The sequence below is a fragment of the Berghia stephanieae genome, chromosome 13, assembly GCF_034508935.2.
Source record: "Berghia stephanieae isolate SIO BIC M18660-M18661 chromosome 13, UCSD_Bste_1.3, whole genome shotgun sequence".
Lineage (NCBI taxonomy): Eukaryota > Metazoa > Mollusca > Gastropoda > Nudibranchia > Aeolidiidae > Berghia > Berghia stephanieae.
Genome location: NC_088372.1, coordinates 15,839,392 through 15,859,391, shown reverse-complemented (window position 1 = coordinate 15,859,391; position 20,000 = coordinate 15,839,392). Strand labels below are relative to the sequence as shown.

General features: G+C 35.7%; 1 protein-coding gene across 1 annotated transcript in view; it reads left to right on the top strand.

The window, feature by feature from the left end:
- The first annotated feature begins 4,880 nt into the window (after positions 1-4,880).
- Positions 4,881-20,000, top strand: part of LOC144959213 (uncharacterized) — a 19,216-nt gene continuing 4,096 nt past the window's right edge. Inside the window, exons 1-5 of the mRNA XM_078891754.1 lie at positions 4,881-4,971; positions 7,926-8,018; positions 10,830-10,981; positions 16,264-16,422; positions 19,510-19,661. Coding sequence (XP_078747880.1) covers positions 4,881-4,971; positions 7,926-8,018; positions 10,830-10,981; positions 16,264-16,422; positions 19,510-19,659 — 645 coding nt within the window. The 3' untranslated portion in view covers positions 19,660-19,661. The remainder of the gene's footprint in view (positions 4,972-7,925; positions 8,019-10,829; positions 10,982-16,263; positions 16,423-19,509; positions 19,662-20,000) is intronic.

Below are 20,000 nucleotides of genomic sequence, written 5' to 3'. Positions count from 1 at the left end.
TAATAATAATAATAATAATAATGGTGATTGATGATGATGATAATAATATAATAATAATAATAAAAGAAGAAGAAGAAGAAGAAGAAGAAGAAGAAAGCTGTGTTGAATTAAGCTGCTCATGCCACATAAAGAATTGATAGTGACTGAATTCGATCGAATCTGTACCAGAAGGGATCGAAGGTACCAGTGTATCTTGTCGATCGTGATACCCATCGTCTGCTATTGAAACGCTTTTGTTACTATAAAAGTTTCGCGTCCCTGTATTTCAATCTCCGGCCTGGGTTTATAGATAGTATGCAGATGACGTCACTCAGGCCTTTGTTATTGTTTTTGCCATCCGCGTTTGTGAGTTGTTCTCACTAAACTGTATTAACAAGACATGTTCATGGTTACACAGAGTTTGTGTGTTGGTCCGTTATACTTCCGGATGGCAATGTTGTGAACTCCTTGGCCAAGCGCATTCTATCTATAGACTAGAGCTTTGTTGAGAATTGGTTTATAAGTGTCTTGTGAGCAGCGGCTCTATTTTGTGAGGGTATTCCGAGTAGTGATCAGCATGATTTACTTGGTTTGCAACACAAAATTAAGCAACAAGACCTCGCTGTCTCATTGTGTGTGTGCATGCGAGTTAGTCATAACCATCGTTAACTTCTAGATATAATGAATATGAGGTCACTAAGGTCTTTGTTGTTGTTATTTGTCATCTGCGTTTATGAGTAGTTCTCACTAAACTGTATTAACCAGACTATAAACGTTCATGGTTACACACAGTTTTGTGTGTTGGTCCGTTATACTTCCGGATGGCAATAGTATGAGCTTCTTCGCCAAGCGCATACTATCTATAGCCTGACACAAGAACCTCGAAGACTGATAGTTTGACGTCATTTTTTACGTTTGTGTAGCTTCTGGTGAGTTGTCGTTAGTAGAGCTCAAGGAAACAAGCTATTTCATTGGTTGAACTATGGAATACAACTTACGATTTGTTTTCTTTTGTGGCCAAAGACTTGTCTTTAGACGTCATTTTCAGGTCGGTGCCAGCCTAAAAGTTTACGATGGCTACGAGTTAGTACAGCAAACCACTTGGTAATGATAAAGAAAAAAGAAAACAGCATGCCCCATCCATTGTACGTTACGATGCTTGTGCAGCTATGTGGTCTTGTGGCAAGACACTCGCTTTCGGATCGGAAGGTCCTGGGTTCGAGCCTCACTCGGCGCATAGTTGAGTCTTTGGAAAAGACTCTTTACTCACATTCTCTCACTGTACTCAGTGTAAAACGAGTACCTGGCCGTTAACAGCGCTTTCTCTGTCCGAATAAATTGTAATATCGCCTAACAGACGTCATGTACGTCCTGTATGTTAAGTGTTGCTGTTGGCCAGGGATCCCTTGTAAAGCGCTTTGAGCACGTTTAGTGGAAATTGCGCTATATAAAAGCTCAATTTTTAAAAGATGCTTCTAATCCATCTCATGGTGAAACAAAAACTTTCCGCTCGTTATTGAATTGTTTCTCTCTAGTTCAATTCAAACCCAGACCTCAGCAACTGGGTGTCTAATGAGAAACAATGAATACATTTGCCGTCAAACAGTTTGTTGCAATGCTATCCACACAAAAATGGCACCGTGTCACAAATTGGTGTCCGCTGAGCGTAACGTGTTATGTCTTATCTTATCTTATCTTACTAAAGGCTTAATATAGGAATTATCCTTTACATGCCTTATAAATAGAACGAAGATGACGTCACTCGGGTCTTTGTTATTGGTTTTTGCCATCCGCGTTTAGTTCTCACTAAACTTTATGAACCAGACTATAAAAGATCATGGTTACACATAGTTTTGTGTGTTGATCCGTTCTATTTCCAGATGGCAATGTTGTGAGCTTCTTAGCCAAGCGCATACTATCTATACAGTAATTTATAAGTACAGAATCTCATAATATAGCTTGCATTGTATCATTCACAAACAGTTTTACACAACTTTGAATGTAAGGAAAAATATATCAATACGGCAATGTAAAATCGAAAAATACTATTATAGAATTCTGGTAATTGAAAATTGGTCAGGATCGAATGAAACATAAATGTACAAAGTTCATAGTACAATGAAATTTTCATGACAACAATGATCATGAAAGCAACAACGATAATAATCATATATAAGTCTCTGAGAAATTATCATGATTTATCATTGTTTCAGATGTCATGTATTTTATTTGTCAACATTTACAAACCAGTCTACAAAATCATGAAAATAATGGAAATAATTATATCCACATGAAAATTTAAAGTTATAAAGATAAATAAATAAATGGATATAAAACTAACTAAACAAACTAACAAATAAATAAATAGATAAAAAATAAATAAATTAATTAATAAATAAATAAATAAATAAATAAATAAAATCAAACTGAATTAAAAAATTAATCAATTAATTTAATTTTTCTTAGTAAAATAGAATAAAACACATTAGTCATACTTAAATCTCAGAGACTTTAACTCACTTTCAACTAAGATTTTAAACTGATTCAAAGAACATGTATTCTTTCTGTTAAAACAGAGACTATTTCATGTTTTCACTATACGTATAATAAATGAGTTCTGTCTTGTTTTCGTCCGAAATCTTGGAATGCATATATTTTATATTTGTAACCTCTGGTAGACGTAATCTTGGAAAATCTAACCAAAATTGATGGATATATACCATTTATATTATGTATACTCTTGTACTGAATTAAGTCTCCCCTAATTCTTCTGTAATTGAGACTAGGTGGATCGAGGAATGCTAAAGAATGACTAGTATAAGGGAGTATTACTCACATTTAATTGTTTTAAACTTTTGGCAAAGTAAGAATTCTCGATGTTAACATGTTTATAGGCTTTAATTTATGTTAAATCTTGGATGTGAACAGGTTTGAAAGCAATACCGTTTGATGCTATACTTGATGAATCCAACTATCGCGGATGTTACCTGCGTATACATTTGTAGCACTACCCTTGTAGTACCTATCCAACTTCTCTATATAAGTAATTAATCATGACCGTTCTCCCTAGCACCCATCTCTGTCACACCTGACATTGTACCTCGCTCTCTCCTTAGCGTCCTGTCCAACCTTTATTATATCTAGTAGTATTTGCCTATAGTCAGTTGTGTTTCTACTCTCGTACTGATATCATGTATGCACTGTTTTATTAAAGTACTCATCTTAACCTGAATACATCCTTGTTTGTTTATTATATTCACAATACTATCTATGCTCGGACATTTACATATACCTTATTGTTGTAACCAAATTATATAATGGTGACAACACGTAACAGGGGACACCAAGCTGTTCCGGTGTCTCGTTACGACTTCTTGAAGTTACGGGTTCAACACAGACAATTTAAAACCGACTTCCCAGAGAGGATATACATATCGAATGACGCTTCACATATCAAGATCAAACAGCCATATCGATTCCTTCAACCCATCATCTATCAAATTACTTATAAATTAGCAACATTTGACCGCCCTGATCTTTTTCATCCTTTGATATCAGTTTGTACTCAATGATGTCGTCAAGCATCGGAGATAGTTGAATGACATGTTCAATAATCCTTCATCAATGTTATATTGATCGTTATTTTCATCTAAAATTATATGTAGTGCAGTCAATAAAGTTAAGATTTGACTTAACGAAGAAGAAGAAGAAGAAGAAGAAGAAGAAGAAGAAGAAGAAGAAGAAGAAGAAGAAGAAGAAGAAGAAGAAGAAGAGGAGGAGGAGGAGGAGGAGGAGGAGGATGAGAAGGAGGAGACGGAAGAAGAAGGAGAAGAAGAAGAAGAAGAAGAAGAAGAAGAAGAAGAAGAAGAAGAAGAAGAAGAAGAAGAAGACAATACTACAAGCAGTGCAATTTCTTGAAAACCTTCAGTCGATATAACATTATTACGAATTATTTGATTTTTGAATCCTGTTTCCAAATAGACAACTAATTTGAAGTTTCATGTCTTTATCGATATTATTTTGCAACCATTTAATTTTATTTTTACATTACCAATATTTTTGTCTGAGCAATTAATTTATATTTTATCATTTGATCTTCAAAAACTAAACATTGATGATATCCGACAAATTAATAAAAAATCAAGCCATCTATCAAATGAGTCTGCGGCATTTATTTTAATATTATAAATTATAATTTGTAATGGGTTTTACGACTGTATTAATTTGTAATTATAAATATGTAAAGCAATCTAACGAATGGTGAAAAAAAAAGAAAGTTGACCTTATGAAGTTCAATGAAAAATAAAAATAAATGACATTTAAAATTTCAGTACCTCCGTAATACAGTTTGGGATGATGAGAAAATTGGTTTAATGAAAACAGAAAAACTCTTAAAGATATGATTTTAGATCCACCACTTTGCTTTCTTTTTAAATACAGTATTTAAACACAATTTCCCCCCTTTACTTTCTTACCGAGAGTCAAATTGCAACGTAGAACATTAAGATGACCTTATATATAGTGATAATAATCAATTTACTTACAAGCCAAGACCTAGCGTTGAAAATGCCATTCTGCTTACAAACAATATCTTTAGGCATCTAGATCAAGCTGGGAGCTATTGCGGATTGCTTTTCGAAGATTTTTCTTCAGCTTTAAATACAATGTAAACTCAGCTGCTTGTTTCAAAATGGTAGTATATATTATTTGAACAATGATATAATTGTTTCGGCGCTCGGTTAATTAATTAGAGAGCACAATTCGTCAAATTAGGACAGCATGTGTCTTTTTGCATTTCTACAAAATTGGTGCTCCTCAGGGTTGTGTTATCACATGTATTATTTACAAAAACACAAAATTACGCTTTCAGGCGACACTGCTCTTTAAGGCTTTATAACAAAATGGCAATGGAGTGGCTTATAGGCAACAATCTGACGGTTTTGTGTCCTGGTGTGATATCCTTCACTCAGAACTTGATATATGTCAAACAAAGTATCTCGTATATAACTTTAGGAGAGTGAAGAAAGCAATAGTTCTATAGCCGTTGAAATTAAAGAACCAATAATTCTAACGAGTTCCTCACAACAAATACTGTGGCGTAATGATTGATGACCACCTCAAGTGGGATGAGCATATTATAGCAATTAAACATAAGATGTGTAGACGTACTCATCATTTTTATCAAAATTTTCGGCATGTTCTTTTGTATGGCACATTGAGGAGGCAATTACACATAAGTGGTGGAAAGATACAAAGTAAATTGACTTATGCAAACACCCATAACAAACTATAAAAGTGACGTTGATAATGTAGATATTTTATATGAGAAAATGTTTGTGAAAAAATACTAAAAAATATTAAATACCAACAAGACCGTCATTTATTATGTCAGGAATGAACTATCGCTATCGGCATTTCTAAACTGCAACAAAAACAGAACGACACCGTTCAAACACCGTAGATCATTTTTTTTCTGTCTACTATTAGGCTTTTTGATAGAACCTTCAATCATACTATATAATTAATTTTGCTTTTTACTACCTTATCTTATAAATATTAATTTATCAATGTATTTGCATTGCTACATTTACAATGGCGATTTTAACTCTTTACGGTGTTAAAATTATTCATATACTCTCACTGTAAAATCGCAACTCAGGCATATACATATTATACAGAGTGTCCATAAAGTCTTTTCCTGATTTCAAAAACGTATTATACTATTATACATCTCTGCATTTGATCTTTATCTTCATCTAAGAAAAAGTCATACATTTATACCCATTATTCCACCTACATTACGTTATCAATGTCAACGAAATGAACTTTAGACCGTATTTTTCTCTCCCTCTAGATGTTTCGGAATAGGAATTAGTGCGTCAAAAATCTCATTGCGTAATGCAATGGCATGAAAACAAATCGCCAAAATTAGCTCAAAAACATTTTGCAGTCGATAGCCCATTTGGGTAGACCATTACAGGATATGAAAACGTTATAAAACGGGGATTATTAATTTACTGTGACACATAGTGTCAGAGATTGACCAGGCTCTCATCGAACAAGCGTTGTTCAGCAGGTGCCACACAACTTCGAGTTTAATCTTGACCAGTCTACATGCAAGGCATAGCCTGCTCTTGTCATTTCAAAGAGCGTCGTGTACAATATTTTGAGAAATCAACTCACTTGAATCCTTAGAAACTGCAAGTCGTCCAATCCCCAAACCCCAACGACCTCTTGTTCAGATGAGCAATTTATCATCAGCTATTATTGAATGTTAGAAGACTTCCACTATGTAATAGAATTAAAGAGTTATGAATGAAAAAACTAAATGTGTCGATTGCGGCAAAACTGGCTGGACCTGGGTCAGCCCAGATACTGTCCTTTTGTTGGTTAGAGCAGAACAGTAGATGAGGCAAGACAAACGCGAAGATCATGATTTCTTAAACGGATCAACTTCCGAGATGAGTCAACATTCCACTTTTCCGGTAAAGGATGAAGACACAATTTCATAAATTGGTGGCCACAGACACTACAAAATATAAAATTAAGAGAGAAACGGATAATTCAAAAGTGGATGCTTGAAGTGAGATGCACAAAAGAGATAAAGGGCCATTTCCATTACCGTAATGCGATTACTGTAAATGATTAGTAAATGTTTATTGACATTTGTTAGAAATTTATACTGCATCCCAACTCCGTAAGTATCAGCCATAGATAATTTTTCAATAAAACGATGCTTCTCTGGATTACGGATCGGAAGGTCCTGGGTTCGAGCCTCGCTCGGCGCATAGTTGAGTCCTTGGAAAAGGCTCTTTTCTCACATTCTCTCACCATACTCAGGTGTAAAATGAGTACCTGGCCGTTAACTGCGATATCTCTGTCGGAAAAAAATGTAATATCGCCTAAAAGGCGCCATATCCCGTTCTAAATGTTACGTGTTGCTGTTGGTTAGGGACCATTTGCAAAGCGCTTTGAGCACGTTTAGTGGATATTGTGCTGTATAAAAGCTCAATTTTTAACATTTTTTATTTGTTTGCAAAATTCTGAACAACATGTTTCCAGATAGATAGAGTGGGAAAACTGGACCAGTTTGCGCTGCCTGGCCGCCTCGGTTTTACTTTTCCTAAAGGGGCAATATCAAAAACTCCCAAACAATGTGTTAGAACGCTAACATGAAAATAAGACATCTTACTGATTCCATCAAGCATGAAAAGCTACAAAACACACGGAAAGAACTCGAAAATAGGTGGATTTTTTTGTAAATAACAATAGCAACCATGCTGAGGCACATTAGTTGAAAAATAAAAGATAAATTAAATGTAACATGCTTAGGCATTTATATTATGTTCATGTATTAAGTAAATTGGTTGTAACGTGTTTCTGCTTGAGAAGTTACTAAAAACAGAGAGACATTTTGGACACTCTGTATCATGACATATTGAAAATTTCTAACATCTATTTTGATATATAAATTATATTTTTACTATTGTTATTATTATTATTATTATTATTATTATTATTATTATTATTATTATTATTATTATTATTATTATTATTATTATTATTATTATTATTATTATTATTATTATTATTATTATCATTATTATTATTATTATTATTATTATTATTATTATTATTATTATTATTATCATTATCATCAGCATCATCATCATCATCATCATCATCATCATCATCATCATCATCATCATCATTATTATTATTATTATTATTATTATTATTATTATTATTATTATTATTATTATTATTACTATTATCATTATTACTTTCATTATTTTTCCTTCCAATGGATAACACAGGGATCAAAACACATTCGGATAAACGGCATTCAAAATCTTGTATCATGCTTCCCATTTATCGCATCAATAATTACGTCCTTGGATGTCCTATGTGAGCATGCCAGCTGATTTGCGTATATAAACCTCCAGCTGGTCACAATCTACCACTCAAGTGTGACAATCTACAAGCAGGAGACAAAGTGCAACAAACCGTCAATTCACAAAAAGAAATCAACATGGCCAGTAAGTTTTGATTACAAGAAATAATTTTTTTTGTTTTATGTTAGGATTATTATTGCGATTCCATTAGTTTTAGGTTAAGTCAACGCCAAACACTTCAATAGAAACTATATTATCTCTTATGATTTCTCTAAGAAAATCCCGAAACTTTAATTCAGAGAAAAAGTAGTTAGAATTACATGATTTGATACTAAGGCAGTTTATGAAACTAAGTCATTTTTTTTCTAAATGAAATATATGAATTCCATAAAATTTTATAATTTTGATCGCAATCCCAATAATCAGTATTGACAGCAATATAATACCGAAGTAGTTTCGATGAAATACGGCCATGTTTTCATTATTCTCTGATTTCTTACAATGCTGGCTACATTGTGCAGTCACTCTTCATTAGAAATAAAAAAAAAAAAACTTCTCACAGAAATACTATGTCCAGGTCACCTACTCCTTTTTCACAAATGGGCAACAGTACAGATCAGTATCTGATGGTTACATTGCTAATTTTGTGAAATTGAATTCCCTCACGATGTCGTCGTCTTTCTCTGACGTTGAACAATGCAACACTGGATTCTGCCTTGTGCGGCTATGTGGTCTTGTGGTATAACACTCGCTTTGGAAGGTCCTGGGTTCGAGCCTCGCTCGGCGCATAGTTGAGTCCTTGGAAAAGGCTCTTTACTCACATTCTCTCACCGTACTCAGGTGTAAAATGAGTACCTAGCCATTAAAAGCGTTGTCTCTGTCCGGAAAAAAATGTAAGATCGCTTAACAGGCGTCATGTTTTGTTCTACACGTTACGTGTTGCTGTTGGTCATGGGCCCCTTCTAAAGCGCTTTGAGCACGTTCAGTGGATATCGCCCAATATAAATTCTCTAGTTTTTTGGGTTTTTAAAAAAACACCAAACCATTCCTTCTGAAAATATTTTTACTGTCATATCCCCCCCCCCCTTTTCAATGGCACAATAACAACAACAGTAAGAATAACTACTACTACTACTTATACTACTACTACTACTACTACTACTACTACTACTACTACTACTACTACTATTACTACTACTACTACTACTACTACTACTAATACTGCTGCTGCTTCTACTACTGCTACTACTACTACTACTACTACTACTACTACTACTACTACTACTACTACTACTACTACTACTACTAATACTTCTACTACTACAGTCACTACAAGGAATGAATTAAGATGTTGAAAATTAGATTTCCTACAGGGGTAGTGTTTAATGTAGTAGTAGCGTATGGCTACACCTCCAAATTTATTTCGTCAACCCAGCTTCTAAAGTCTTCCTCCGCCCTAAGGACGGTTTCGTAGCCACATTCAAGTTTAGTGATTGGGCAGTGGAGGACGATGTAATCGCTGGTCTCTGGGGCTGCCTGACATTTCTGGCAGGTATCACTGTTTCGAAGGTTCCATCTGCACATATTTGATGCAGTTCTGCAATGTCCAGTTAAGAGGCGACTTGAGAAAGTCCAGTATTTCCTGGCGCTATTGAATGCAGGTACTCTTTTGGTTGGATCTTTAATGATGTTTCCTCCTCTTGGTATTTCCCTATTCCACATTTCTCTCTAGTTTTCCTCCACACTGAAGTCTGCCATTTTTGTTAGGTGGAAAGGTCTTCTCGATTTGAGTCTTGTTGTTGAAGGTGCCTGCTGTATTATTGATTTTATGGGAATGTTGTCTGTGGCTTCGTCAATCCTTGCATGCATCCTTTGATTAGCATCTTGTCGTCTAAGACTTGGTGGTGCAATGCCGCTCAGTGTTGGGAGCCACTGAGTTGGAGTTGACTTGAGACATCCTGTTATAATTCTCATTGATTCTCTTAGTCGGATGTCAATGCGGTTTACATGTGGGCTTCTCATACAAACAGGGGCACAGTATTCTCCGACACTATAGCACAGTGCCAAAGCAGACGTTCTCAGTACCTGTGGTGAGACTCCCCAGGCTGTACTTGCGAGTTTTCTCAATAGTCTGTTTCATGTTGCGATTTTATTTGCGGTTCCCTCAATGTGTTTGCGATAATTTAGTTGTCTGTCCAATGTAATGCCGAGGTATTTAGGGTTGGGGTCTTGGGGTAGTATTGAGTTATCTGCTGTGATCTTTAGTGCTTTTGTTGCCTCTCGATTATTCAAGTGGAAGTTTGTGGATACTGATTTGGTGGCATTCATTTTTAGGTACCACCTATCAAAATATTGTTTCAGGCGAGTGGTGTCTTTACTTACAACTTCTTAAATCTCTTTCCAGTTTTTCGATTGATAGGCTAATGCCCAGTCATCAGCGTATCCAAGTTTGAGTGCTTCGCAGTTTGGCATGTCGGAGATATAAACATTGAAGAAAGTTGGTGCCAAAACTGAACCTTGTGGTACCCCATTTTTTATTTAATATTCTAGAAAGGATATGACTCGGCACAGGTGTAAGTGTCTGTCTATAAGCAACGACAGATACTGTAAGAGTATAAATACAATAATTACGCTTAACAATGCCTGGTATTGTTTGAAATAGAAATATAGGTCTATATAATATGCTGAAGGACACATAAAACAAAGGGAAGCACATCGAGCAGGTATACCCGTGAAAATGATATTATATATATATATATATATATATATATATATATATATACTATTATATTATTATTATATGACACACACAGACATACACACACACACACACACATATATATATATATATATATATATATATATATATATATATATATATATTCATATGTACTCGTATTTACTGATGAAATGTTAATTCAAAGTTACTCAAATTGCACCTTTTTTCCCTTTCAGAATCAACTCTCTCCGTTGTTTTCATCCTCGGTGCTCTCGTGAGCTTGACTCTCGGAGCTACAGTGAGCCCCCTTAGTGTTCTATCCAATCCTGATGCTTTTACTCCCGCGAAATTATGTCCTGTAACGTGCTCCAGTGGATGTGCTATGTCGGTGAGTTGTATTTTTATAATCATCATCATCATGTAGTTCCATATCTGAAGCAGACGTCGGAGGTCATCTTCCGCCAAGCTGATCTATCTCTTGCCAATGCTATTAAAGCAGCGCCACCTTTCTCAGCTTCATCTGTCCAAGTTCTTATCCCTTTCAAATAAGTTATTCTTTGTCTTCCTCTTATTCTTTTTCCATTCATCTTTCCAGTCAAGGCGAGTACTTCCAAACCAGGGTGGCGTATAATGTGTCCTAAAAATTCCATTTGGCGTTTGATGATTTTTGTTATCAGTGATCTTTTTATAATACTAACTAATAAAACTGAGTACTGCAAACTGACGTCATCAAAAGAACCTGCCACCCAAACCGTGACAATCCGGTAATATTATGTCAAAACGACATGCACACCATAGGAGGACTAATAACCCATGGGCTGTATTCAAAAATGTTGTAATGTGCAATATTTTGTGTCGGTTTGAAAATATTTCCATTACAACACTGAGCCCTAACAATTTGGGTTATAAGATCTGTAGATAAGTGCACGCCGTGTCAGAATACACAAGATGACGAAATTTGAGTTAAAAGTCAAACTGACATATTTAAAGCATAAAAAAAAAATCACAAAAAAACCACAAACCCCCAACTAAATGTTCTTTACCGGTTAACTGCCGTACTCTGGAAAGAGGTCACAGCTTTCAGAGTTTTTTTTTGGTTTTTTTTTTTACCAAGATGAGGGTAATTTAAATCGATCGATTTTTCAAGGACTACTTTTCTGGCCAGTTTATAAATACGTGTGTATTGAGTGTACGGGAATTAAGTGGTTGAATTAGTGACTTAATATAACTTAAAATGTATAAGCTAAGCCTAAAATTCAGTTTTCAGTATACAGTTCCCCCCGCCCTCATCCCCCGACCTAAGACGACGGGTGCCATTTTTGTTCAGCTCTTATTTATGTCTTATACCATAATATTATATCCATCTTATGGTGGAGTACTCGAATAGACATAAAACTACTTGTATAGATCTAATAGTACTGGGCACAAAGGCAAATGAATCAACATCGATCTTAGGATATGTTGAGATTTTTCCTCAATCGACTCGACACTATAATTTGAGCAATTGGATCCGCGGGTCTGATAGAAATTTGTTTGCGACAAGCTCGGGTCCCATCCACCTGTTTCGTAGACCCACAATAGGTTTGAAATACAAGATGCATATTATTTTTCTTTTGCTGCAATTTGGCGTATAAATACATCGTGCATCAATAGTAGGGGGAATTAGGTCCAAAAAACCCTTGAATTGTGCAAACAGGGTTGAAAGCATGAAAATTACATATGTTGTAGAATATGAAAAACCCTATAATTTATGATATAGAACCACTCTGAGAGATCAGTATTAGTTGAGATACAAGGTTTTTAAGATTAGAAAATTTTGAAATGGACGACAATAATTGCTTTCATTTTTATTGTGTAAACATTTGAGGCAAGCAGACCAAAGGTTGTTTTACGTCATCCTTTGGATTCCCATTGGTGACTATTTTTAGCGTCGAAGCGGATGTTTTCCTTTCCCTTTACTTTCGATTCACGAACCATACAAATTATTTAATCGTAAATATTATTCAGTTTCACTTGTTTTAAAGGACGTCTAGCGAGCAATATTCTATAATATGAGATTTTTTCTGAATCTGATTTAATAAGTATAATCAATTGCTCTAAAACGGACGGGCAGACGGGAAGACGAGCGGAGGGGTAGACAAACAAACTAGCAGAACACAGCTCAATAAATGTCGATAACCGGTGTTGACAAAGAACAGTGCTCCTTCTCCCCTCCACCTGTTTTCTTTTCTTTTCAAAAATACTGCTATAATCATTTTACGTGAGTTAAAACCTATTTCGGTCAAACTTGATGACAGTAAAGAGTCAGCATACCACTTATATTGCTATAATTATCATCATTATCATCATCATCAAACACTATGATGCTGTATTACGTTATTTACCGCAAAGGGACAATGGGAGAATGTTCTATTTGTACTGTTGTGTCCTTATGCACTGCACACATTTTGCCTGCTGATGATGGATCTTTAACAGAAAGAACGAAAGAAAGAGAGAGAGAGAGAGAGAGAGAGAGAGAGAGAGAGGGAGAGAGGAGAGAGAGAGAGAGAGAGAGAGAGAGAGAGAGAGAGAGAGGTCATGAAAGAATATTGCATATGCCTAATAAAGGAATGCGTTTGCATGATTTCAGATACACATACAATAGCAAAAAGAACTGCTTCCAGAGACTGGGACAAGTGTTTGATATGCCAACAAGATAACACAGACCGTTTATAATGTCCCTCTAAGTCAAGGAGGAATGACAAAGGGGAAGGCTATGAAACTCTTTTTCAAGATTTAACACAATTCAATTCTTTGGTTTGTGATAAAAACAAGTTGGATGTATCTATTTTTTAAATTCATCATATTGAAAGCTTAAAACAAAATGATGCTAAGTGGCATAAGTATTGTCGTGTAAAATTTAATGCCAACAAAATTAGGCGATTAGAATTAAAGAAATCTAAAAGAATTGCCCTAAAAGAATTCCAAACTTCGTCATTTGACTTGGAGGAGTCACCGAATGAATATAATTCGCAACCCACGAGAATAATGAGACAACGTTCAAAATTAGAGATTAGCTGTAATAAACAAATGTGCTTTCTTGTAAAAACATGGAATCGAGAGTACTCCATTCTGTAATGACAACAGATATGGAAGAAAATAATCGTGAAATAGCGTTATCTATAAAAGATTCTGATATGTTGTCATTTATTGCCGGAGGAGATTTAGTCGCTCAGGAGGCACACTACCGCCCTATACCATAAAATTTTTCATGTACGATACTTAAAAAAACAAGCTTTAAAAGATGTCACTGCTGATGATAATCATGATGTCACAGTTCTTGAAAGAAGTCGAGCTTTTGCTAACAATATATCTTTTATAGAAGAGAACCCTGCAACAAATGTGACGATCGACATGAACCACTGTGGAGCTTATTTCCAGAATTGTCAAAAGTGTCCCAAAAACTAATCAAGTGTTCATGTAAGAGAGAATGTATCGGCACCCGGTGCAAGTGTTTAAGGTCCGGTTTGTGTAAATGCGGGGTGTGTGTGTGTGTGTGGGGGGGTGTGTGTGTGTGGGGGGGGGGGTGTTAGGTCATTACCACAGTGATGAGTAAAATTCTCTCTCTCTCTCTCTCTCTCTCTCTCTCTCTCTCTCCGTCTCTCCCGCTCACTCCCTCTCCCCCCTCTCCCTATTTTATCTACTAGTTAGGTTAGTACAGTAATGAGTAAAATTCTCTCTCTATCTCACTCTCTCTCTCTCTCTCGCTCTCTCTCTCTCTCTCTCTCTCTCTCTCTCCGTCTCTCCGTCTCTCCCGCTCACTCCCTCTCCTCCCTCTCCCGCTTTTATCTACTAGTTACAACACGAAATACCCATCAGTTACCTAGCGTAAATGGTTACCAGTGTATTTAAAGTTTTAGAACGCACATTGTATTATCGTGGTAATTTCCTCGGATAAGTAATGCTATATAGAAAAAAATAAAAGTGCTAAAAACGCACTGCTATAATAAATTGCCAGAGTGGTTCTATATCAGGTGTTATTTATACGGGTCTTAGCTACCTATATGCCAATTTTCAGGATTTCAAGCCCAATGTGCACGGTTTTAGCCTAATTTTCCCTAATACAATGAATAAGAAGAAAATATATACTTTTACGCAGTTATTTCCCTTGTTTAATATAGCTGTAATAGGTAAAATCTAAGGCCTTAAACCGATACGTTATGATTGATTGCCAGAGTGGTTCTATATCAGATCTTTTTTTTATGGGTCTTAGCAACCTGTATGCAAATTCTCATGCTTTCAACCCGAATTTGCACGGTTTTAGCCTAATTCCCCCTACTACAAAGAGCGCTGTTATTTTAAAGAGGGAAAAAATCCAACAATTTATGGCACTGACACAACTATATGAGCATAATTATCTTGACTTAAAGGAGCATTTAAGCCGATTCGTACTGTTTTGAAGGTCTGGTGACCCAACACTTTTATGGTCTCATCTTTGTAATGGAAATGCTCTCAAACCAACGCAATTTTTTTACATGACAACAATGTTAAAACGAGCCCATATTTGCGTTTGGTTATCAGACCTGCAAATATGTTCAGGTCGATTTAAGTCTATGACTTTCATTTTTGCATGAAATAAGACGCTCGTTGAACACTTGCCACTAATGTACCAAGTTCATCGTCATATCGTGTCGCGCCAGTGGTGGATCCATTGGATGGCTTCAGGGATGCAGCCTCTCAGGTCTATATCACTGATATGTGGTCCAAGTTCGCACTCGTGAAGGATGTGGTCCATGTTTTGAGCCGTGTGTCCACATTAACATCGGCACTCTGAAGAAAGTCCCCATTTTTGTAAGGTTGTTTTGGTCTTCCCCACTTTAGACCTTGCCCGGTTCAGTGTCAACCAATCTTTCCTGGGGAGATTTACTCCAAGTTAAAAAAGCTTCTTAGATTCAAAACTCTTTCGCTTGCATGCGATGCAATTGTTCTAGCATTTGATCTAGAGTCGAACCAAACTGTTGTAATACTGTACTCACAATCATAGATTAGAAAGTGCTAAAGCGGAAATCGCTCAGCTTGGACTGAAATGTTAAACTGCGACTAACAAGTCCATCTGTCTGTGTGGCATGGAGGCTAACCAGTACATGGTATCGTCTTGTTATTAATTCAAACAATACTTAGACTTGTCAGTGACCTAAGGGTGACACTTTGGGTAAGACACTTTACCATGTATTACGTCACTGTGAAAAAAGTGCCGGGTCCCAGGCAGAGATGTATCATCATGCTAGAGGTGCCTAAATGATCTGTATTATTTGGAGAGAAAAATAAAGTGAGTAGATGTGACTCATATATAAGGGAACAACACAAAATAAACATTGTTTCGGCCCTTGGCCTTCGTCAGGAGACAAAAAAAAAACAAGACAAAAACGTTGTTTGTTTTGTGTTGTTCCCTTATATATGAGTCACATCTACTCACTATATCTTTCTCTCCAGAGATGTATCATGCTTGTACAAATGTACGCCTAACAAACATGCAATGTGTAAAATATGACATGGAAATTTAGTCCTATGTGGCTTGCTGGGTCAATTAATGAAACATTTTGAAGGGTATGGAGCCTGACTATATCCTTTAAGATATTCAATATAAAGATTCATGTCTATTCATTTATCATCTCTGATAATTCTTTGCAGGAAATGACATGCCTCGATATTCCTGATATTGTGGATTGTGAGGCTTTGAGTACCGCCTGTCATGATCAGTGTGATCAACTGTGTGGCTGTCTCACTGATTGTCAAACACAGTGTCTATCAGACTATGGATGTAATGAGAACCCAGAACAGGCCATTGCGGTAGGTGATTGTTGGAATAATAATGATGACAATGGTAATATTGATGGTAGTAACTATGATAATGCTGGTTATAATAGCAATAATAATAATAATAATAATAATAATAATAATAATAATAATAATAATAATAATAATAATAATAATAATAGTAATAATGATAATAATAATAATAATAATAATAATAATAATAATAATAATAATAATAATAATAATAAATAATAATAATAATAATAATAATAATAATAATAATAATAATAATAATAATAATAATAATAATAATAATAATAATATAATAATAATAATAATAATAATAATAATAATAATAAATAATAATAATAATAATAATAATAATAATAATAATAATAATAATAATAATAATAATAATAATAATAATAATAACAATACTAATACTAATAATAATAATAATAATAATAATAATAATAATAATAATAATAATAATAATAATAATAATAATAATAACAACATTCTGTATACTATTATAATACCACGCTAATGTCACGCGACAGTAAAATAAACAACGCTTAGAAGTATCTATATTTTGTAGGAGATGGATTTTTCTAACAATTAAAAAATCTTTAGATCCAGCTATGAAAAGTGTGGGTGGACCTTTTTTTTCAGTAGTGAAATAATGGCACTTAAGATTCAATCTGTGGTGTTTCATTCATCCTGTTTTGTTGATAAAGGGGAAACCCGAAACGTTCATTTGATCTGTTATTTTAGTTAAATTGAAGCTTACAATCAATTTCACTTTATTATTTACTCTACAGATAGGACGCTAATCTATTTCAAAGTACTTACCGTCAGATCTTACAGTGTGGCTATGTGGTCTAGTAGTATGACACTCGCTTTCGGGTCGGAAGGTCCTGGTTTCGAGCCTCGCACTCGGCGCATAGTTGAGTCCTTGGAAAAGGCTCTTTACTCACATTCTCTCACCGTACTCAGGTGTAAAATAAGTACCTGGCCGTTAACAGCGTTGTCTTTGTCCGAAAAAATTGTAATATCGCCTAACAGGCGTCATGTCCCGTCCTACATGTTAAATGTTGCTGTTGACCAGGGACCCCTTGTAAAGCGCTTTGAGCACATGTAGTGGATATTGCGCTATATAAAGCTCTTTTTTTTAAACAGCCCAAATACCCAATCACCGCGGATGTGACAGGTAGTCGGGGAAAAACATCTATTTTCATCTGGATTCAACCTTGATCCCATTGCGTTTGACACGCGTGCTCTACCAATTTAATTATCGGGAACTTCATCTGGGCATAGCTCAACGAATTTTTTTTTCGGCTCTTTCTATATTCTTTGTTTCTTTCCATATGAATCTCTATTATTTTCAATTCGTCGGAAATGTAATACATATGTTGAGCTCTTTTGTATAATGGTTCATTTTGGAATATTATGTTCAAGATGAAATAAAAATAATTGAAAGACAAAACAAGAAAACAAGCAGATTGACACACAAACATAATATATCCATGCGACCCATCCTCGTTATCCAGCATAATGCCGGCTTGATTTAGATGCTAAAAACTTATGTCGGTTTCAAAAATATGACATTAATGTTACTTTTTTTTTATCTTTTACTGAAGACAATAGGTCTAGATGTTGATTTTTAAAGTGACAAAGACTGAAGGTTTCCATTTCTGGTCATTTCTCGTCTAAATATCACTTAAAAACCAAACTGAGAATATCTTAGTGCATTTCTATTGAAACCATTATAAAAATGTGCACGCATTTTATAAATGATGATTTGATATTTGTTTCTAGCTACTGTGAAAAAAAAAGTGTGCAAATGATAATAGAGAGGCCTAGTAGATCATAGGTATCGCTTATCACGCATCACGTATCGCGCATCTATGAGAGGCCTAGCAGATCATAGGTATCGCTTATCACGCATCACGTATCGCGCATCTACCACATTATCATTCTAATTATATGTAAAAATAGTGCTTTATGTAATTTCTGATTGGATGTCAATATCAGTACATTCAAAATAACCCTGTAATTCCAAGAAGGCCTTGCTATATAAGGACATCAATAGTCTTTTTCTCTTAGTTTTCTTGTTTTTATAAAAACAAGAAAACTAATGTATTTTGGACACCTAAGACGCCATCAAACTGTCAACAAGGACGTTCTTGAGGGTAGAGTTGAGGGGAAAAGAGGAAGAGGCAGGCCAGCAAGAACTTGGATAGATGATGTGAGGACATGGACAGGATTGTCGGCAGCCGAATGCAGTCAGCAAGCCGTCAACAGGGAAGATTGGCGTGTCATTTCAAGTCGACCTCAACCCATGAGATGACACTGGAAGAAGAAGAAGAAGAAGTCTTTTTCTCAGGTTTAAACTGTTTGTATACAGGCCTATAAAATGGCAGCAACAATAACATAATATCATGGTCAGAGTTGCCCAGTGAAAAACATCGATAAGACAATTTGACATTACAATAAAAATAGATCTAGAATAGTCTTACCATTTCCGCGAACCATTTAAAAATCGGAGAGCAGCACTATTTTCAGGCATTATGAGAATGATCATGTAAGAGATACGTCATGCGTGACGCGTGATACGTCTGGCAAGCTAAACCTGTCTATTGTGTCCCCTTATCATTACATGAGCCTCCATCTATCTTTCATTATTGACAATGAAGATGACGATACTCTGGCCTTTGTTATTATTTTTTGCCATCCACATTTGTGAGTAATTCTCACTACACTGTATTAACCAGACTATAAACGTTTAAGGTTACACATAGTTTTGTGTGTTGGTCCGTTATACTTCCGGATGGCAATGTTGTGAACTTCTTAGCCAAGCGCATACTATCTAAAGCATTATAGCGAGCGAACCCGCGGTCTGCAGAAGTGGGTGAGAGAGAGCTCTAGAAATGACCTGAGTTTGATACGAATATTTTTGTATTCGTGGATAGCTCACACGGTAGAGCCACGCTCTCACCTGCCAGGTGGAGTTGTCGTACCAATAAGGTCGCGGGTTCAAACCCCACCACCGCCGCGAAAATTTTTATTCTCTATTGTCTTCTGGCACTTTTCTACTCACTTCATCTCTTGTTATTATAGCAACTTCAGTGCTTGTCCAAGAGAGTGGTTTGCTCTGGTACCTGCCAGCTCAACTGTCCAGTCTCCATGATGTTCCAGAATTTGGCCACAGTCATCCAGATGGTTATCGGCCAAGCGTCCGGGTATTTGAATGGCCTTGCTCAACCTTAAAGGTACGTGGTAGATATTTCCCTGATCAGAGGTTTGTGATCCGTTCTTCTCCCTCCCTCTCCTCTCTTCATTGACTGTATTACCACCGTTAAGCGCACATTCTCACTCTCTCTCTCTCTCTCTCTCTCTCTCTCTCTCTCTCTCTCTCTCTCTCTCTCTCACTTCCTTATACAGTCATTGCAGAAAGTTTAAGACCTAAAAGTGTGAAGTCAGTGAATAAGCAGAATTTGACAAAAACACTGCACCAACTGATTGGAACTTTGTAACATGCTTTTGATTAATCTATGCTTTTCACACACTGGCAAGCTAGATCCTAGCTTATTTTGATTGTTATTTTTATG